Here is a 21,589-nt window from a genome sequence, read left to right on the forward strand (position 1 = left end):
GGGCAGAAATCCAGAACAGGATGTGCTCTTACACCAATTTTGTACATATCCTGTACTCAAAGATATATTTTTTTTTTAATGCTGTACAAATTAATAAATCACATCAGTGAATTCTTGCTCCTTGAAAGAAGTAAATTAGGGTTTTAACTCTTCAGGTCATGGAGGAAGACTGAGCTTTGTACTGCCCAGCTGCAATTGATGTTTAAACAGGAGACTTAAACAGCACGAGCAAGTGGTTGAAGTCTTGTTTTATTCAGCTGACAAAGTGGCAAATGATTAATGGCAGGTTACAAACATTATTTTGGTTCGATCACAAGCCCACTTGGTAAGATGGGGAAACATTAATTCTTACACAAATTGTAGGGAAGCTTCCTGAAGTTGGTTGTCATGACAACTCAAAACCAACAAAAATACAACAGATGGTGAAATTAAATACAGTGCAAGGAAACAAGACGGTACCCGTGCTTTGATTTACCGCTTCCAGCCCCTGCCAACAGCTCTGTTTGAACCCTCGGGAGATCATGGGATTTCTCTCTGGCCCAGAACAGCTGAACTGCCTCCAAGCTCCAATCCTAGCTCACTGCACTTGAGTTGTTCCCAACCCCACAGCACTGGCGTACGCTGTCAAGATATCCACAATCTGTTTGGTTTCTAGGGTCATCCGTGCCTCCGTGAGCCAGTCGTGTGCCACCCTCCTGGACTCTCCTCGTAGCTGGTTGACAAATTTGGCCGCCAGCTCCAGGTCTCCGTGCTCGATGCAGTAGGAAGCGTAAGACAGTAACTTAAACGTGTCGAGGTCGTCGGGGCTGAGCTCAGCCGGTGGCTTCAGCTGCTGAGGGTGGAACACCAGCAGCGACTGCAGGTAGGACAGGAAGTATTGGTACAGGCTGTTCCTGGTCTCGTCGATCATGGCCACTCGTTTTGCCAGTTTTTGGACTGTGTAGAAGCGGGCTCTGAGGGCCTCCTCGCTGTACACGCCCCGCGTCAGGGACTCCTCTGGCAGGGCTGCTGTTAAGGCTTCTGTGAAGGCGTTGTCGGCGCAGCTGGCCTTGATGGCCTTCACCGCGCTGCCCAGGGGCTCCGTGGGACTGTCCCCCGTGCCCGACCTCATGCAGTATTTGAGCGCTTCCACGGAGAGCCACAGCTGATGGGCCTTCCTGGCCTCCTCTTCTGCTACTGCGTGACCTGCAGGGGAAGCCAAGAGGGGCTCTCAGTTGGGCACATGTGGCTTTGAGAACAAGCAGCAAGAGCCATCCCTCCCCACCCTCTGCTTTCCAAAGCAGCCAACCCATCAGCACGTGCTCTAAAGCAAGTCTGTCCCACAGCTTAGAGCCAGAACAAGACACCTCGGACTTGCTCAGCTGGGATTTGCTGGGTGCTCAGCAGCGTGAGCTATGTGCCTAAGCCTGGGCTGAGATGCCCAAGTTTGGGCAAGGGGCCTTTGGGGAACACAGTTTTAGTCCTTAAAGAAAGAGGAATTCAGTGCTCACTCTCGACTGCTTGCTCAATTCCCTTCAGCCTGGCATAGGCGGTGTTTATATCCAAGGTGAAGTTGTCAAGCTGTTCCTGAGTAAGGCGTCTGAACTGCATCTCCTGTTCACTGAGCTTCTCTGATAGGTTCTGAAACAGGGAAATACAAGTAACAGAAACAGCAGGTTAAATATTATTAACTTATTTTTAAGACATCTCTATAAATCTGTTGTCCTTGTTGGGGCCAACGCATACACTAAATACAATATACTAGTAAGAACCCTTATTGGGGTGAATTTAACAGTTACTGCACTTATGTCAAAAATTTATCACCTATAGCAAAAGCTATTCAGACAAGTCTGAATAAAACCTACACATTGAGTCACTCAGTATCACCTCAAGGTAAGCTTGCTTCCCTCCCCAGCCCCCATTTCAATCCCTTGGAACATGGTTCAGGACTCTTGTCATATGAAACCTGTGCTTTGCAAGGGTTTGAATATCTGACTCCTCTCCCTTACCTGCTCAAATTCCACCTTTAGATCCTGCTCCTGGATCTTCAGGACGTCTCGGAGGTGGTCGGTGTGGGCAGCAGCCTGGCGCCGGAGCTGGGTGCGCATTTCGGTCTCCATCACCTCCCGCACCTCCTCCACCTGCACACACACCAGGGGTGTAATGCACCAGCACTGCTCAGCTGGTGTCACACACTGCCACAGGATTGCACCAGTGAGTGCTGAGGGTACATGTCAGAGCAGTGGCACTGACAGAGCCTCGCTTTCAGCCTAAAGGCCTGCTGAGGTGCAGTGTTACAGCTGAGCCTTTTCCTAGGGATGTTAAGGAATAGATTCCTGGTTCACCATGTGAGTAACTGCTGGTTACTCACTAGGCACTTAGTACAGCTACCAAAACAGTATATAAAAAATACAGTAACATGTCAAATCAAGCACTCCAACGCTTTTGGAGGCTGGTTTATAAATGAGCTTCCAAACCCAATAGACTTTACCTTTTCCCTACATAGCCCTATAATGGCCACACAAGTTCAGATCAAATACTGAAATTCTTCTCAGTGAGGGTGGTGATGCACTGGCACAGACTGCCCAGAGAAGCTGTAGCTTCCCCAACCCCTTCCCAAGATCATGTTCTATGGGACTTGGAGCAACCTCGTCTAGTGGAAGCTGTCCCTGCCCATGGCAGGAGGTTGGAACAAGGTGATCTTGAATGTCCCTTCTAACCCAAATCATTCTAGGATTTCTTTTGATCCAGTAATTCCATCTCCAACAGGAGCCAAGTAACTTCACAAAGTCATTCCCGGATTTCTACTTCTAACTTTGCAGCAGTTTCCTTGCTCAACATCTCCTTTTCATGTTTAGCCTGGGGGTCACCCATGTGAAGTCTCCCACTGCCCAGAACATCCCAGCTGTCCCTCTGGCCTTTTCCATTAACTCTTCCACCTTCTTTCTGACCCAAAGATTTAACCAGGTGCTTTATCCACCTTACCTTCCTCTCCTGTTCTAATTCAATCTCATTTTTGTGACGCTCCAGCGCTTTGGCCACAGCTGCCTCAAATGCTTTTTTATCCTCAAGTTTCTGCTTCTCCAGGGCGGACTCGATGTGCTGCTGCTCGCGCACGCGCTGCTCCGCCAGCTCCCGGTTCAGCTGGTCGATGCGCCGGTGGGCGTGCGCGATCAGGGAGTTCAGGTCATCTGTGGACAGCTGCCCAGCTGAAGGGAACACGGGGCATCAGGGAGGGCATGGGAGCCACAGGGAAACTGCTGCATGCCCCCCCGCCTCCCACTCAAGTGCTCTGGGGCTCCAAGAGGTTACTGACCAGTGAGCTTGTTCTAGGGAAGGTCTCTGAGCACTTCGAGCCCTTGACCTGTGCTGATGCCCACCCGAGACCACTTTCTGAACTGTATTTTCATTCCAGAAGAGAAATTATCTTCATTTCTTCCAAATTATTCCCAGCTGTAATTTACACTTCCATATCCATTCACACTCAGAGACTGTCAACAGCTCTGTCATTTCTTGGTTTTTACACCACCACATATTTTCCCTGCTGCCAGCACACAGAGCAGCAGGGACTGTCACTGTGAGGGACAGACAGAATTACATTTTCTCTTCAACAATCCTCCAGATGAACTGCTCCTAATCAGATTTTTTACCCCAGATTGTACCTTTCAGGTTTGGCTACTCAAGAGGGCAGCACAGTTCACAACCACATTGTACCTGGGACAGGAGGACCCAAGCTAACCCTGCAGCATTTGGTGACCTAAGAAGGGCTTTATAAAATGCTGCAGCTCGTTTTGCACTGGCTGTAAGCTAAATCATCTGTATGGAAAGCTGGGACCACTCGGGGAAGCATTCCTGCAGGGTCTAAAGCAAGCAAGATTGCACAGTCCTTCATCACCTTGCTGCTGAGTGCTGGAGAAAGGACTGGCACAGGAGGGCTTGGAGCAGTGGTGCTCGTTGTCCAGTGGGAAAGCTGGCCAGCAGCACCAAGCTCAGCTGTTGGATGTAACAGTGTTACAAAAAGATCAGTGTGTGGTTTAAGCCAAGTATGCAACATGACTGGAAAGGGTCCCAGGGCATACCTCAGCCTGAAATGTTCCAGGAATGCCACATTTCACTCTTTGTTGATAACTGCCTGGAAATTAAAGCCATACCCCACACAAACATAAAAAGGACAAAGAGAAGAGATAACTTTCAAGGGACAGGAACAAGTGACAGTAACTCACCTAAGTCAGTTATCTCTGCAACAGAAAGAAGTTGGAAAAGTTAGTGCACATTCACTACAGCAAGGCAGTCATGCAGAAGTAAAACAGAAAACTAAGCTTATCTACAGTGACTTAAACATGAGACCAAGTCCTTAGAAATTCAGGAAGAACAGTATGTGGAGTATAAAAGTCTCTGTATTACAGGCAAGATGTAGCCCAAGACACCCCAACCACTAAAACCACCTTGGAAACCCACAGATGGAGACTTGAATTCAGCCAAAGCAAGGAACAGAAGTTTGAAGTGGGTAAGTGCAGCAGGACACTGGAAATTTTAGTCTGCCATTTTTAGGGTCTTACAAACAGAAGCAGTTGGTCAAGAAACAAATTCCCCAGTGGCAGTGAGAGTCAGGGACCCCAGCAAGTCTGTCCCACTCAGCAAGCCACACCAGTAAGAAATGAGGCACTTGGAAGCCACCAGGAGCTTCCCCTTCCTCCCACACAAGGGCAGTGATCACAAAACCCAGGATTTTATCCTGTGCAAGGAAAGGCAGCTCCATCCCCAGGGAGCCTAAATAAGTTTGTTTTCTTCAGAACTAGTAACACCCCAAAAGCAAACCCCACAAACAATTTGTTAATTTCAAATGTTTTCCCCACATATGCTGGGTAGGGGGTTGGCTGGTTTTTAAAAGAAAACTGACCATTGCAAAGGTCTGGTGCATTCATTTAGCCAAGAAAATTACTTTGTGGACTAAGGTCCACATTCCTAAAACATAAAGTAGCATTAAGAAAATCTGTTATAATTCTGCATTGTATACTGCAAGAAAAATATACCTCCAATACTGACACCATTTTTTTCAAATGACAATTACTACTTCTATAAAAAATATGTAACTTGGAAATAAAACCTTTACAGCTGCCTCTGGACACATCAGCTAGAAAAGTCTGAGACCACTTAGTACATTTATGTTAAACCCTGACTGGAAATATCTGGAAATCTGGGATTTTTAGGGAATTCATTTTTTTGAACTACCACAGACAGTACTTGTTCTGTGGACATACCACATGTAGGTTCTTGCAGGAGTTCATCACAGTTATGGTGAACACACACAATCCACCTCCTGCAGCTCTGCTTGTCTTTAAAATGAAAGCAGCCAAGGTGAGCAGGAGCACCTGTGGCAAGGAGTGTGCAGGGAGCACTACTGGGCTGGGCTGACTGTTCACTGCTTTTGTGCAGCACTGGCTGTTGCTACAGGTGTGTTACTGTGTCAGTTTAGTGCAGAAATAAAATGTACTGGGCCAGGCAGGGTATAAACAATGAAACCTCTCCCCTTCAGTGATGACGTAGAAAAATTCAGGAAGTTCTTTATCACCCTGTAACAATGGTGTTTTATAATACCTCTAATCACAGAGTCAACCAAGTATTTGATTACTGCTTAACATCAGATTGACATCTGGAATGACCTGGCTCCCTTCCTGAAATACCAGGGAGGGGAGAGATGTTCATACAACCAACATGACATTTATCACACAAGAGCTACGTTTTGTGATACTTCCCATACAGCACAGATAGAACTGATTCTCTTCATAACACCTGCTTTAGGTTAATTAATTTAGTTGTGAATCATTTTCATTCAGAGCAACCAAATACTGTGAAAATTTGAAAACTGGGATGGTGGACATTGAGTGGTCATGCTCTACGAACCACAGTGCAAGAAGCACAAGGCAGCCCCTCCCCAGTGGGAGACTTACTCATCCCCTTCCAGCCAGGCTTCACGTCGGGGGTGATGCTGTCCAGCTCCTTCTGGAACTCCTCTCTGGCTTTGGCCACCAGCTCGTGGTACTGAGCCACGATCTTGGCCTCAGACTGTGCTGCCTGAACCTGCAACAAACAAGGGTGAGATTAATTTGTTTTTCAAGGCAAAGGTTGAAATTGAAGGCACGTATCATTTAGAGCCAAGCCCTGAGATACTGGCACATATCAACCCCCAGCCCAAACAAGGCAAACTCACTTGGGAGAGCACAGAAACCCAGCCTGTGATATTAAACCTCTCTTACACAATAATTATGTGCTGTAACTTTAACTAATCCATTTTGCCTCACATGCCCACTGTAACAGCCAGTCTGTAGCCTGGACAGGACCAAGAGTACTTTGAATTCAGTTTATATCTCAAACATCTCCAGCTCCTGCTCTCTGCTCACAGCCATCACACAGGCCTAGTAAGCAATGCCTGTGATTGCTGCCATCCTCAGTGAGTTCTGATGTTCCCACTATCAGGCTATATTCACCCCAAACACACCTCATGAATTACCAGCTGTCCTGCAAAGGGAGATAAACTTCACCCTTACATTTCTTTCCCAGTCTTCTGAACTGCAAAGTGATTTACCACCAAGTCATTAGCACATGCTGAATTCCTCCCTAACCTGTGGTGAATTACGTTGGAATCAAGAATTACAAGTTGCCAACAGAAAGGACTGGCACCATCAAGCCATCTGGAGGCTCTTTCAAGACAGAGTTCAAGTTCTCATGAAGATCTTGCTGTGTCTGATTACTGACAGTACAACCAGCTCAAAACCCAAGTACAGCTACAAGAGGATGGATCTGCAATTCACAATGCAGTGGAAGGGGTCACAGCAACGAGCCTGTCTGAGCCCAAGAAGTGTTTGGACAACGCTCTCAGGCAGAGGGTGGGACTCTTGGGGTGTCCTGTGCAGAACCAGGAGCTGGACTCAATGATCCTGATGTGTTCCTTCCAACTCAGCATGTTCTGTGATTCCATGAAATATCTCACTCCCTGCAGAGGATTTGGGAATGGGTGGTCTGCACAAGCTGCCAAGGAGTCCCTGCTCTAGAGGCAATTATAAACAGTCTGAGGAAGCCTCACCTTTTTCACCACATTGTCCAAGTCCACAATCATGTGATGGAGATTTTCTTCTGCAGCAACAATGTGAGGTTTGGCTCCTGCCAGCTGAGACTTCTTGGCCTTCTCGATGACACCCTTGGTCTTCTCTAACTCCTCTCTGAAAAGAGAAGCAGCTGCTAAGTGTGACACACACAGGGCTTATCACCCCAAAGAGAATTTACTTTATTCTGTTGGTATTCACAGGAACAACTACTGGGTAACTCTACTGCTGCTTCCTATCTACCAACTCTAAGATGCTTTGACTAAGGATTACTTTTTTTCCCCACAGCCTGAAACCTAAAGATGTCAGTGTGGCTATTCCATGTAAAATGAGAATTATTTATACTGCAATTAGTATTTAGGATTTAGCTGGAGGGAAGATGGGAGTTCACTGAAAAGAGTTAGTATTAGTGAAACTAGAATTAGAGATTAAAATTAAGATTAGAATTATACAGCAGACATTTCCAGCACGTAACAGCAACAAGGAAACATTTTTAATATAGATGGCTTACGCTTGCAGAAGTGTTTTGGACATGGTGACTGGTGGAGATTAATGAGGATGGGAGAGAATTTAGAGGGCTCTGTAAAGATAATTATGTTTTTTTGTAATTAGGAAAGAAATGCTTTCCTCTAGCATAACTGGAAATCAAGGAAAAAGTGAATAAATGTTCCTTTTCCAAATCCATTCAAACCAATGGAGGTTTCCAATGACTTCATTAGAATAAGGAACAAGCTTTAAAATAAGTAAATTAAGAAAATAAATAAAAGCAAAGATATCCAGTAAAGCAATAGAGAATGAAAGCTGCTGCATGTGGGGTTTGCATTAGCTTTGTTTTAACAATGAAACCTCAGTTACACCTCCCACTAATTTTAGACAGCCCAGCAACATCAGATATAAGTGAAGTTTATAATGTGATAGCAACCATGCAGCTTCAAGGATGATGTTGCTCTCTCAGCCTTAGAAGCATCAAAGGGTTTCCAAATTTATTTCTAACCTCCCTACAAGGGCATCTTTTCATTACAACTAAAAGAAGCTGGTGATGTTACTGACTCCATACACAGAGTGCAGTCATGGAGTCATCCTCTAACAGTTTGGGATGGAGGGGACTTCAGAGATCATTTCATTTCACCCCCTGCCATGGACAGGGACACCTTGCACTGGAACAGGTCACTCAGAGCCCCATCCAGCCTGGCCTGGAACACCTCCAGGGATGGGGCAGCCACAGCTTCTCTGTGCAAACTGTGCCAGGGCCTCACCACCTTCACAGGGAAGAATTTCTTCCTAATATCAAATCTAAATCTGCCCTCTGTCAGTCGAAGCCATTCCCCCATGCTCTGCCTTTGTAAAATGTCCTTCCCCAGCTCTCTTGCAGCCCCTTCAGGTGCTGGGGTGCTTGAAGGTCTCCCCAGAGCCTTCTCTTCTCCAGGCTAAAGTCCTTATGTTTATTATTAACAAAATTATTTAACAATAATACTAAATAGACTGTGGATTTTTTTTTTTTCATTTTCTTTGAACTTACCAGCCCTCTATGTTAGTAATAAGGAGATAAGTTCTTAAAAAGAACAGGACTGTTTCAGACTCTCTGCTAGAGGGAGAACTTTGTGCACAGGCACCCAAGGTTTGCACATGTCAAATTAAAATGCTCCTGGCTAATGAATATTAAACCATCTTTTGATTTGGCACAAACACACCATTCAATATGAACACAGACAACTCCATCCTTTCTAGAAACTTATCTGCTGTTTGCCAGCCCTCACATGAGCAATCCAAGGCTTCAATCCAGCAACTCACTTGGCTTTCAGAAGGGCATCAGCAGCTTCATCCACGGCTCTCCTGCGGTCCTTCAGCGCCTCCTCCAGCGTGCGCCACTGCGAGGATTTCTTCCCCCCAGCGTCCTGGGAAGCACAGACTCCTCATCAGGGTCACCACCACCACTGAACAACAGCTGCCCCACACTGGAAGCCTGGTCACTGAGCATCTCCCTCAAACTGAGCACCAGTCTGGTGTTTTTCAACAGCACAGCTGGAAGCCTTACAAGTGACGTTTCTCTTCCAACACTTGGTTTTGTTTGATTTTTTTATGTTTTTTTTTCCTGAGCCAGAGACCTTCATTCACCCAGAATCACTGTAAGCTGCACAATGTATTGTGGGAAAATTTCCTCATGCATTACAGTACTGTAATACTCTAAAATTGCTTTTAAGCCTAATACTTAAAGTACCATTATACTTTAAAGCTGATTTTAAATTAAGTTTAGTAATTAAGCTTAAAAGCAATCTCTTAAGGCAGTTATTTTACTAACTATTAGATTAAGTCTTGAGTGCTTGGTTGGTTGGCCATGTCCCTGCTAACTGATTAACAACTGAATTTTATCTCTGCTCCAGAACTGAATGGGCAGTGACAGACCCACACAAACCCTGGCATGAGCACACCACAAGTTTTATCACTTGTACATCCCCTTCCTATTTCCTGACAAGAAACAAACAATCCAGAAAGAGGACATTGACAAAGGGAAAAAGCTCAGTGGAATTATTGGGGTGGACAGCATGATCTTAACTACGTAAAGTCTTGGGAATGAAAATAAAATGAATTAAAATACAATGTGAAAACTATTAATGTCTTGGATTTTCTCCTTGCAAAAAGAAAATAGAGGAGTTGGGAAAAAAACCCCCAAACAGCAAAATTCAAAATTAAAACCACTGTATTATTTGACTATAACACATTTCAAAAGTGGAAAAGTGAGTTAAAACTGTGATAAAGGCATTGCAAGAAAAGATTCCAAGCTTATTTTTAATTCAGATTGAAGTTTTGCCGAACCCAATGAAAAAGAAAAAACTGTCCCCACTTGTCCAGTTTACCTCAGAATCATCCATGGCATCCTTCAGTATTTGGGAATGAGCATTCACTGCCTGCACAGCTGACTCCTGAGCAGTGATGGCCTGAAGGGTTACACGAGCAGTTGTGTTTAGGGCTCCTTCTAGAGTTGCTGCAAGGGCTAGAAAAAAAAAGTTAAGTCAATTAAACAATAAAGAAAAGAATTTTATAATTAGTAAAATAACATGTTACAGCCTCTACGTCTCTTAAATTATTTTCTATGATCTAAAATGGCTGGTCAATTTGGGAATTAAACAGCAGCCTACAGAAGAAGATCACCAAAATGCTCTCCTCATTTAGAACAGAGGTACTGATGAGAGCAAAACACCACGCAGTGGAAGACCTCTCCCATGGGACTGCAGGGGGGTGCAGGTGTATCCCATGTTCACTGGTTCTAATGGTTCTGGAAACAAATATTCATATCTTCCTTGAACCCTGAAGTTTATTCCAACCTCAATTTTTCCATAATTCTTCAATTCTCATTTATTTATGAATGGGAGGAAGAAGTTTCACCACTACTCCCTCTGTCAACTCAACACAGGGACAACAGCCAAGAGCTGTAAGGAGCTAAGGACTATAAAGCCAGTGCAATTCCACAGTTCTGTCCCATGCAACACACAAGAACAGTGACAGTGTGGACTCACCTGATACCTTCTCTTGCTCCTCTTTGTCTTGCTGGGCAAGCCGAGCTGCAACTTCTTCTGGTGGCCGTTCTTTGATAGCATGGGAGCCTTCGTGTTGTTTACCTATTCAAAAGTAAAAAAAGAGTCAAACTGCTTAAGTGGAGAGTCCAAATTAGTGTACAGAGGGTACTTGTAGGGATGTAACTTAACCAAAACTGATTTTTGTAGTTGGTATCACTTCATAGATCTGACTTCTGCTCAAAGCCATGCTGGAACTACCTGAAGAATCTTTATATCCATAACTACAAACCCAGTCTCACAACTTAAAGACAAGAGCAAGACACCTCACATGCATTTGGAGATTCTCCATTGTCCAGTTACAAAATTACACAAGACTCAGAAGTCAAAGGCAAAGCAAGAAGTGAGAAACACTTACAGAGCCAAGGTTAAATTTGAAGTGAATGTCCATTCTTGCTTTTTCTTAGTTCTCCTCTGGCATGCTTACAGAGCCCAACCAAAACAATGAAGGTTGAGTGAGAAGGCTATGGTGGATCACAATTATACTCCATTCCCTTGCCTACAACCACTTAAAATGCCTTTGAGAGTGAGAATTGACCTAAGTAATGCTTTCAAGATCAACAGCAAGTTGCATCTGAACTGAGGAGACAGCCCAGAGCTTTCAGCCTCAAGGTGCAACAAAACCCATCAGGTCACCTCTGAATAATGCTGATGTTTCTCTGCAGCATGTATTTAATATTTAACCCTGGTATGCTTTCTATGAAATGTTCATAACTAGAAAAATTAACATAACCTAATCTCATCTGGAAGAGACCATCATCTCATCTCAAGGCTGGTGTCTCTTGTTGAGTTTAACAATAAACACAGTTTCCTCACTTGTCCCTGGGCAGAGATGCCCTACTGAACAGCAATCACAAAGCCACCAAGAGCAAACTGGAATGTGCAAGTTCAGTTCAGCACAAAGGCAGGTTTTGCTCTTGTGCTCACACCTATACCTGTCCCAGTCATCTGCAGCTCTCACTGCATCCAAAATCTATTAACAGATGATGGAAGTTTTCTGCACGAGGCACAGACACTCACACCTTTCAACAATGACAAATACCAACACAGAAGCAAGAATGCATGCACATGAAGCTAGAGGATTTGGGTTTTCTTCATTGTATTCACATGGGTTTTTTCACCTTCTTCAGTCTGTATCTCTGGAGCTGGCACCGACACGGCTACCCCTGTTGCAGAGATGATCTGTGCTGCAGCCTTGCCTGCTGTTAAACACATTTGCAGAACACACAAAGTTAGTACAGCTGGGGAGATGGGCTCCATCTGCCAGAGAAGGATGGCCAGAGCATCTTTGGCTGAGCTGGTGAGGAGGGGATCAAACCACAGCTGCTGGGAGAGGGGGCCCAGGAAAAGGGAACCTCATGTCATGGAGACATGGTGGGATGGCAACTGTGACTGGAGGCTTGGAATGGAAGGATGAAGGCTCTTCAGGAAGGCCTGGCAGGGGAGACAAGGAGTGCAATTACCCCCTTTGTCAATGACCAGCTGGAGTGAATGGAGCTCTGCCTGGGGTGCAAGAGGAGCCAACCAAGAGTTTATGGGTGAGGATTAAAGGGAGGGCAGGGATAGGTGACATTACATTGGGGGTCTGCTACAGGCTGCCTGAGCAGGGTGACAGAGTAGATGGGACCCTCCAGTGAGAGAGCAGCATTGCTGAATAAGGGAAGAGTAAGTGACCTCATCTCCCTGGATTTCACAAATTTCAAGTGGCATTTTCCACTGTCTTACATGACATCCTTATCTCTAAACTGGAGAGAACATGGATCTGATGGATGAGCCACTCTGCAGATAAGGCACTGGCTGGATGGTTGTACTCAGGGAGTTGTGGTCAATGGCTCAATGTCCAATGGACACCAGTGATAAGTGTGCTCCTCAAGGTCACTGTTGGGCCTCCAACACAAGGAGGACATGGACCTGCTGGAGCAAGTCCAGAGGGGGCCATGAAGATGCTCAGAGGGCTGGAGCCCCTCTGCTGTGGAGACAGGCTGGGAGAGCTGGGCGTGTTCAGCATGGAGAAGGCTGAACTGCAATTACCTTCCAGTTCCTACAAGAGAGCTGGAGATGGTCTTCTACAAGGGCATGGAGTGACAGGACAAGGGGGAAGGGTTTCACACTGACAGAGGGCAGGGTTAGATCAGATTTTAGGAAGAAATTCTTTATTGTGAGGGTGGTGAGGCACTGGACCAGGCTGCCCAGAGAAGCTGTGGCTGCCCCATCCCTGGAAGTGCTCATGGCCAGATTGGATGGGCCTTTTGGGTCTAGTGGAAGGTGTCCTTGCCCTTGGCAGAGGGTTGAAATTAGATTATTTTTAAGCTTGTTCCAAACCACTCCATGCTAAGTGCTATAACATAATAACAGGGCTATAAGACTTAATTTTTTCCTCTGTAAAAAAATATTAATTGGATATGGATGTTATTATTTCCAGAAGATGATTTCCTGGATAAACAGCAACAAGATATTAGTTACACATACACAGAGTCATTACAGATAAACGTAAAAAGACATCACAAGTGCTCCTCTTTAAATGAGCTCCATTTGATCTGGCTTTATAGTAGCCCAGTAATTATCCAAAATTAAGTATCTCGTGCTTGCAAGAGCTGCAGAGTCCAGCACATGAAGTTCTCTTCCTACTGAGGCTCACATCTAAACTATGCAGGTTAGTAATGATTTATCTCAGATTCTAAATATCCTCTAAATTAAATACATTTCTTTAAAAAAAGGGAAAAAAAAGCTAAACCCACTTTATGCAAATGTTATGACTTGGAAAGAAAAAAAAAAACATTAATTCTAAGAAATTACAATATTTACCTTAAACCATTCAAAGGACAATTTTAACCTACTCTACCATATATGATACAGGAGATCATTAGGTAATTTGCTTGTTTCTACATGACACTCTATAAATTTACCTCCTTTTTCCTCCGTAGGAGCAGCAGCTTCTGGTTTGCCTGTCTGGGATTTGGGAGCAGGCTGTTTAGACTCTTTCATTACTTCTGCTACAGATGAGATCTTCAGTGGACCTTGATGTATCTTGAAACATCAGAAATAAGAAATATCATCAGTTTTTCAAACAGCCTGGATTTCACCAAATCCAGTATAATGGAATATACAGTTTAACTTTCCATATCCAGGTGTCTGTACCATAAATCTGAGCTTCAAAGTGCAAATTAAAACAGCCATCTAATGCCTTGACTTAATTTTTAATTCAGAAGGAATTTTTACAATTTTCTCCCCTCCAAAAATGCAAGTAGAATTGTGGGGGTTTTCACTATAAACAAATATTTATTAAATTATGCATAAAAATCAAATAGTTTCATGCCCCAGATATTCCAAGCACCTCTGAGTGTACTGAATGCAGAAACCCTAAGCTTGGCTCCAATGATTTCCTGTTGAGAGCCTTCAGATGCTGGTGGTTGGGGCACATAAACACTCAAACACAGAGTATTGTGACATTTTATGATATTAATTCCTTAACACCCATTGTGGAAAGCCACAAGGTAAAAATAAAACTATCTGAGTTAGAGCCACAACTGGGGAGTTGGTAACTCTGCTGATCAATCTGGTTTGCAAAATTCCCTGGTGCCTGGGAGGCACCAAGAGCTTGGATGATCACACAAACCGTAGCTAAAATGAGAAGAGAGAAAATTTTATTGACTGATATTCCCCCACTCATTAAGAACAGCTTTCTTAAAATTCAATTTAAAATACCTTGAATTTTCTGAAGGCCAAATGGCTTCTGAAAGCTCAAAAAAACCATGGTCAGAGCAGATTTTCAGTATTCTTGACTACTGGGAAGTGTTTCCTTTCACATGGAGGAGCAGAGAAACTTCCAGGTTTCAATTTCCAGAGCTGTGCCAAAGGCAGTATCAGATTTTCCTTTCTCCAGGGTAGTGCCATTAAGATTTCAAAGCATGATGCTTACACCTGGCTCTGTACCATTCAAATCTTTACTTATTCAAGAATGTTCTCAGTCCTCTTTAAAATAAGTTCATTTAGAGTAAGTTTTGTAATTCTGCTACACCACTAACTAATTTAACATCAATTAAATTCCAGCCTGTCACCCACCTCTCTCTCTCCCTGTTTTGTTTCTGAGTATAAGCAGAGCAGCTATTCAGTTAGGATTCTATTAGATTGTTTTACTGTAAATAAAAACAAGTTTTACACCCCACCCACCACAATCATGGGATGGTAATGGGAAACCTACAAGCATCACTTTTGCAGCACCAGGTAGGAACTGAGTTCCTAATTCTTAAAGCTTAATTTAAGGAGTATTAATTCTTTAACTTTTTTAACTCTTAGCACAAAGCAAAATTAATCAGAATTTGAAGCTTAAGTGCAGACAGTCTCTTTAAAAAACAGGTAAGTGGATGTGTGGGGGTGGATGGGAAACACTTACTGGTTTCTTTGGCACTGGTGTGCTGGAAGGTGCAGGGCCAAGTGCCATCTCAAAGAGTTTGTCAGAGTAGGGAATGGTCTTCTCCACGCTCTCCCTGAACTGTCTGTCATAGCTGGCATACAGGACGGTCCCACCTATCCCTCCTCCCACAAACAGCAGACCTGCACCAATGATTTTGCCCACGGAAACGCTGAGGAGGAAAGAAGAGTGAAAGGGATGTAAATCATAGAAATAAATAATTAGATTACATTATATGGCAAACATCAAACAGTTTGTGAGTCTTCAGCTTACAGCTGGGGACCACTACTCTGTTCCAGAACCTGCTTTAAATCACCTTCAGCCTGGTACAACACTGGTTAGTGGCTAACCCCAAGGTAAGATACCAGCCCACAACTTCCACGATAAATATTGATCATCTTCATTTTCTTCATCTAAATCTGACTGACCCAAACCAGGACCACGCCCCATGACAACAGGATTTACTCCACACAGAAATCCCACTGCCAGGAGTCTGCTCTCATGTGAAACCAAGGAGCAGAGCCCCTGCTGGTCTGCCCAGAGCCCGCTACGTACCCGGACTCCCCGGAGTGGGTGGCATATCCGCGGTGCGGCCGCGATGGACGGAGGGAGGCTCTCACACACCGACTGTTCTGTGGGGAGGAGGCAGGGCACAGTGAGACAGGGACACATCTCCCTCCCAACAGCACCACTGGGCTCACTGGCTCCATTGCCACAGCCTCAGAGTGTCTGTAGGAAAGCTGTGAGCAGCACCACAACGTTGGACTCTTCTGTGAAACACGGAGGGCTCTCCCATGTGCTGTTGTATTTGTAGGGACCCTCGAGGCAGGGAGGAATGATGAATCTGACTCCATGTTCTCAGAAGGATAATTTATTACTTTACAATACTATGTTATATTAAAGAATACTATACTAAAGAATACAGAAAGAACACTTACTGAATGCTAAAAAGATAATAATGAAAACTTGTGACTCTTTCCAGAGTCCCCAAGCAGCTTGGCACTGGTTGGCCAAAAAGTGACAACAACTCACAGCAGAATCCAATGAAACAATCACCTGTGGGTAAATAATCTCCAAACACATTCCAAAGGAGCACAGCACAGGACCAGCAAATGAGATATGAATGATTTTTCTTTTTCTCTGAGGCTTCTCAGCTTCCCAGGAGAAAAATCCTGGGCAAAGGGATTTTTCACAGAATGTGAATGCCACAATGTGCAGCTTCCAGGTTCAGGGCTTTTTAAGAAGCCATTAAATTCTTTGAAAAATGAATTGAAAATTTGAAAAATGAGAAGGAATAAACCCCTACCCCAGCTTCTTTCTGCATTTATTTTGCTGATTTATGTGCTGGGCAGTACAAATGGTTAGTTTCAGATGCATTTCAATCTCACAGACTAGAACAACTCAGTGTGAGTGGGGCAGAACACAAAAACAGCTGTTTAAATGCTTAAAACTACTTTTAATTCTTAAGATATACAAGCAACTCTCCTTTAGCTTCCAAACCAAGACCACTACCTTAAAAGAATTAATAACATGCACACTTTCCAGACAGACATCAGATTATAATATAAATTAAATTAGTATATGAAGAGTGATATTTTATTATCTTCTACTTAATAAGATCCACATTACCAAGATTTTTATCTTCTCTGAAGGACTGGTTAAGCTAGTCTAAGCCCACAGAAGAAAACACACTGTTGGCCTCAGAGGTTTTTTCCCCACGTGGGAATTACTAACAGGGAAATACAGGACTCATGAGAAATCAAAGTACAAGGCACAAAAAGAACTTTTCCCACAGTTGAGGTATTTTGCTCAACAGGGAATTTTTTCTTTAAAAAAGAAAAACTGGGAGATGCTTCACTACAACACAATCCCAAAAGACAAATTTCTCTATTTCCTTTTGCACTTGGCAATAACATGCACAACTCTTGTGGTTTAGGTCCTATCCCTGTCCAACAGCACAGACAGGAAAAAGCAGGAACACTGCATTCTTATTCTTTCCACAAAGGCAGCCAAAACATTTTTATTTAGCAGCAGGAGCACATGTACAGCAAGAGGAAGCGTGCTCCTCCTGCCCCTGAGACCTCCAGGAGTCCTCACTGCGGGAGGTTTTCTGGATTGTGATGGACAGAAAGGGCAACAAAATAATAAATATCTTCTGTAACATTTTTGATTTTCTGACTTGACTGCTCCGGGAGTACTTCCTGAGGCTTCACTGCTCCTTTCAAGGGGAATTTCACTAATAAAAGCCTCACAATCATTTTTTTACTAACTTCTGAATGTATTCCTGACTCTCTCTATGTCCCTATTACACCATGAAGTACAGGAGGAGCAAATAATCCAGTATTATGCATACAGCTCAATCCAACAAAATGAGAAGGGAAAAAACCCCTGATTTTCTATTCATCAATTCAGACTGCATTTCCAGTCCCTTCCAACACTTTGGGACTATGCTATTTTGCTGGTGCTCCCCTGGAAATGAGCCATCACTTCTGAGCTCCTGGCCAGGCTTTGGGGAGGAGATGCCACCCTGCAGCTCTGTCACTGCCACAGCCTCGCTGGGGCTGCACCTGCCCCTGTTGGCCAAAACCCCTCCTGCTCACAGCTGGGGATGGCAAACATCTGGCTCCCCACCTTCAGCAAACATCAGCTCCTCCCTCGGGATCAGGCTGTGCCCAGGGAGCACCACAGCAGAGAACACCCGAATCTCTTAGCTCAGCAGTCATGTTTTATACACCAGGAGGGTTTTTTGGAGGAATGATTGATTTTAGTCCAGATGCCCTTTGGAGCAGATGATCTTCTGAGACCTCTTCCAAGCTGGACTGTTCTAGAATTAGCCAAATCCTCATTTCTATTTATTTTTCATCAAGATGAGAAGAACCAAAACACAAGCCCTCCATCCCTGGCACTGGGACTCTCACACATGCAGCAATGGGAGCAGTAATTAAACACAAAACAAGCCCTTATCAACTCCATTTTTCAAGTCACTGCAACAAATTTCCACAGATGGCCAGTGGAACAGCAAATGAAAATCTGTAGGTACCCATGTTTTATGAACAGAAGCCAAATTCTTCCTCCCTCGCATCCAGATACACTAATACCTCCAAATATCACTGATTTTTAAAAAATCATTTTTAAAATAAGTATTGCTCTCTTTTGGCCACCATAATATTGCTTTTATTTGCTGTACCACCATAATATGGAAACTAGAAGGTAGTTTCCCATCTCCCCTTTGCAAAATTTCCAGGCCTTTGTAAATTTTCAGACCCTTGTAATTTATTTGTAATAATGTCTCAAAGAACGTTGGAGAAATTCATCACATGTGCTTTGCAGTGCCCTTCAAAAGGCAGAAATAAACCACTTTTTGTCCTGCAGAAGACAGGAAATTCTTTGGATGAGGCAGCATGGACACAGCAAGGATGCCCACAGCAAGGGCACTGCAGGGCAGCTGTTTCTATTCCTCCTCCTCCAGCAGCTCTACATGATATTTGTTTCACTCAACTTTTTAAACACTTATTATTTTGCATTCATGACCTACTATTTAGTCACCACAATAATCACTTAGCAGGGCACATCACACCTTCACTCTGGTTAATGTTATGAGCCCAGTGATTCAGGGACATTTAAGGATATCCAAGTGAGCTCACTCTGGCACAGTGCTCAGGGCATGGCAGAACATCATTAAACAAATTAAATTTGCCTTGCAGGTTTATACTTTATGTGCAACTTCAAATAACCACGGCCAGGACACACCATCCTCTGCTCAGTCAGCTCCAGCTCAGCCTCTCACAGGCACCAGGAAATTCTGATCCAGAATTTCTGCAACATGGGATTTGTGCACTTAGACAGAAAGAGCAAACCAGAAACTTCACAGAAGTTTTTCTTCATTAAGACACAGATCAGGTACAACAAGGACATCTCACCACAGAGCTCTGATTTCCCATCATTCAAGACTTCTGCCAAATATCACTTATTTTTACTAAATGCTCTGCTCATTTTACAGAAAACTTCAAAAATACTTCAAGAGAAAAGCTTCTCTGCACGTGTAGCAAAAAACATTTCTCAAAGTGATGAAGATCCCCTTCTCTCAAAGCCACTTCAATTTACTTGTTACAAGTTTAGTGATGCCTCACACACAGAGCTCACAGTAGGAAAGAATGAATAAAGAGCTCACAATAAAAATGACAGTAGGAAAAAATTAATAACAGGAAAGAGGGAAGGAAAGAATGAATAAAGTTTTCCCACTCTCTGGTACAGATAAACTCCAGAGAGTGCTATGGCATCTCTGTGTTTGCAGAGTTCTTAGGGACAAATTCTGCCTGGTGGCTCCCCAGAGAAACTGTGGATGTCCTCTGTCCCTGGAAGTGTCCACGTCCAGGCTGGACAGGGCTTGGAGCATCCTGGGATAGTGGAGGGTGTCCCTGCCCAGGGCAGGGGTTTGGAATGAGAAAGTCCTAAAGTCCTTTCCCATCCAAAGCACTCTGTGACTCTTTCACCAAATATTTACAGCCCGATGACCAACTTCCAGCTGCACAGCACCACCCTGGCTGTTCTGGAGCTGTACAGTCATTCCAGACACATTCTATTAAAGCCAAGCACATGCAAATAGCCTCCAGTGATAAGTATCTGCCAAAGCCTGGTTTCTGTCTTCTCAACGTCCAGATGAAACTTTCCACAGCCAGGCGAACCCAGAGCCTTTTTTCAGTGGGCACCAGGTGCCCAAAGGACTCTCCAGCCCTGCAGAGCAGCAGAGGGAATGCAGCTGTGCAGTGGGAAAGGCTTCAGAGGGAAGAACCTACAGCTTCTCCTTTGCTAAATCGTGTGAGCAGAGGGTAATGAACACTGGGATGGAAACTGGATATAAAAGTGATCTGATCAGGTTATTTACAATTGGGGGCCTTGGTGAAGGAGTCACCCTCACCTATAAATCCCCGTGGCTTCCTAAAGTTGGCCTACTGCTTTAGAAAGGCTCCAGAGCACATCACCATCCTTATCTCCGCCGATAAGGAGAGGCAAAGGTCCAGGACACCAAGCACGAGTCCCGCGGGCACTTCTGCCCCCGGCAGCGCGTGTTGTGTCCCACCGTGGGGACAGAAGGACCCCCTCACACCTGAGGGCCGACACCACCCGCGTCCCCAGGCCACACACGGGGCCGGACCCAGCGGGCTCGGCAGGGGCTGGCGGAGGCCGCGCCGGGGAAGGCAAGGTCACGTCCTTCCCGCCGGGAGCGCGCCTGCCGCCCACCCACGCGCCATCCGCGCGGGGCCGGCGGCCCGTGCGCGTCCCCGCCGAGCCCCCGCTGCCCCCCGGGCCACGCCCGCGGCTCCCGGCGCTGTCCCGGCGTGTGGGCCGGGAGAAGCGGAGCGGAGCGGCGGGCCCAGCGCGGCCATGGCGGCCGAGACTACAGCTCCCGGCAAGCAACGCGGCACGCCGCCACCCCGCTAAGGACTAAGAGTCCCGGCGTGCCTTGCGGCAGCGCCTCATTCCGCCCCGCGCTGTGCTGCCGCGGTGCACGCTGGGACTGGTAGTACACCCCACCCACCAGCGCCCGCCCCCCGCCGCCGTTGGCGGCCGCGGCCGCCCATCAAAGGCTGCTCGGCCAATCGCGGCTCGCGCGTGCGGAGTCATTCAGCGCGCGCCGAGTCGCGGTCACAGGGACTCCCCCATCCCCGCAGGCCCGGCCCGGCCGCACCGGTCGCAGGGCTGGTCGCAGCGGGGGTGGGTGGCGGGGCTCCCCCGGGGAACGCTCACCTGCTTGGCCGCGGCGAGCCCCGCTCGGCGGCACGCCCGCAGCATGGCTCGGAGCGGCGGCCGGCGCGGCCCGCGGGAAGGCGCCTTGCGCGGGTCCTGCCGGCGCCGCCTCCGTCCCCCCCTTCAGCGGGCACTGCGCCTGCGCGGCCGCTCCCGCCCCGCCAGGGGGCGGCCGCGCGTGACGGGTCTCGCGTGGCCAATGGGAGGGCGGGCACGGGCCGCGCGACGCCGGCGGGGCGGGGTGGGGCCCGCGCGCGGGGGCGCGTGCGCCCGGCAGGGCTCGCGCGCTCCCGGGGCGGTCCGGGCGCGGGCGGGACAGAATAAAATAAAATAAAATTAAAAAAAAAAATAAAAATCACAGAATGGCTCAGGTCGGATGGGACCACAGCTGGTCGTGTGGTCCAACCTCCCTGCTTAAGCAGAGTCACCCCAGAGCACACGGCGCAGGAGTGCATCCAGACAGCTCCGGAATGTCTCCGGTGAGGGAGGCTCCGCCCGCTCTGGGCAATGCGCGCCGTGCCGGTCACCGCCCTGTGAGGGAGCTCTGCCGCACGTTCCGCTGACAATCCTGGGCATCAGCTCCTGCCCCTTCCCGCTTATCCCACTGCCGGCACCACCGAGCGGAGCCTGCTCCCTGCTCCGAGCGCTGGCAGTGCACAAATAAACTCGGACACTGACGGGCATGGCGAGGGCTCCTCTCGGGTCTCTTCCCGCGGCTGAGCAGCCCCAGCCCTCCCAGCCTTTCCGCCAGCCCCCCAGTCTGAGCGTAACACAGC

General features: G+C 46.2%; 1 protein-coding gene across 4 annotated transcripts; it reads right to left on the reverse strand.

The window, feature by feature from the left end:
• Positions 1 to 233: 233 nt before the first annotated feature.
• IMMT (inner membrane mitochondrial protein) lies at positions 234 to 20,974 on the reverse strand. 4 transcript variants are annotated; one of them, XM_064418981.1, is made up of 15 exons: positions 20,814 to 20,974; positions 15,621 to 15,697; positions 15,048 to 15,237; positions 13,561 to 13,681; positions 11,776 to 11,856; positions 10,598 to 10,699; positions 9,938 to 10,074; positions 8,874 to 8,977; positions 7,064 to 7,199; positions 5,931 to 6,060; positions 4,203 to 4,217; positions 2,965 to 3,188; positions 1,989 to 2,120; positions 1,491 to 1,620; positions 234 to 1,185 (listed from the first exon to the last, which is right to left on the reverse strand). In XM_064418981.1, the coding sequence occupies exons 1-15, from the start codon at positions 20,856 to 20,858 to the stop codon at positions 578 to 580; spliced, it is 2,232 nt and encodes a 743-aa protein (XP_064275051.1). In that variant the 5' UTR covers positions 20,859 to 20,974; the 3' UTR covers positions 234 to 577. The 4 variants fall into 4 exon arrangements, with proteins under 4 accessions (XP_064275051.1, XP_064275053.1, XP_064275052.1 ...); XM_064418983.1 differs by lacking the exon at positions 11,776 to 11,856; XM_064418982.1 differs by lacking the exon at positions 4,203 to 4,217.
• Between the last annotated feature and the right edge of the window lie 615 nt (positions 20,975 to 21,589).

This window comes from Passer domesticus, chromosome 4 (genome assembly GCF_036417665.1).
Source record: "Passer domesticus isolate bPasDom1 chromosome 4, bPasDom1.hap1, whole genome shotgun sequence".
NCBI classification, from domain to species: Eukaryota; Metazoa; Chordata; class Aves; order Passeriformes; family Passeridae; genus Passer; species Passer domesticus.

Bases quoted from the DNA above. Each gene is read 5' to 3' on its own strand.
- IMMT (XM_064418981.1), bottom strand. From the start codon at position 20,858: ATGCTGCGGGCGTGCCGCCGAGCGGGGCTCGCCGCGGCCAAGCAG. The intron at 7,200-8,873 runs GTGAGTTGCTGG...TTCTCTTTTCAG, and splicing joins GATGCCCTTCTGAAAGCCAA to AGAGGAGTTAGAGAAGACCA. The intron at 2,121-2,964 runs GTAAGGTGGATA...GTGTGTGTGCAG, and splicing joins AATTAGAACAGGAGAGGAAG to GTGGAGGAGGTGCGGGAGGT.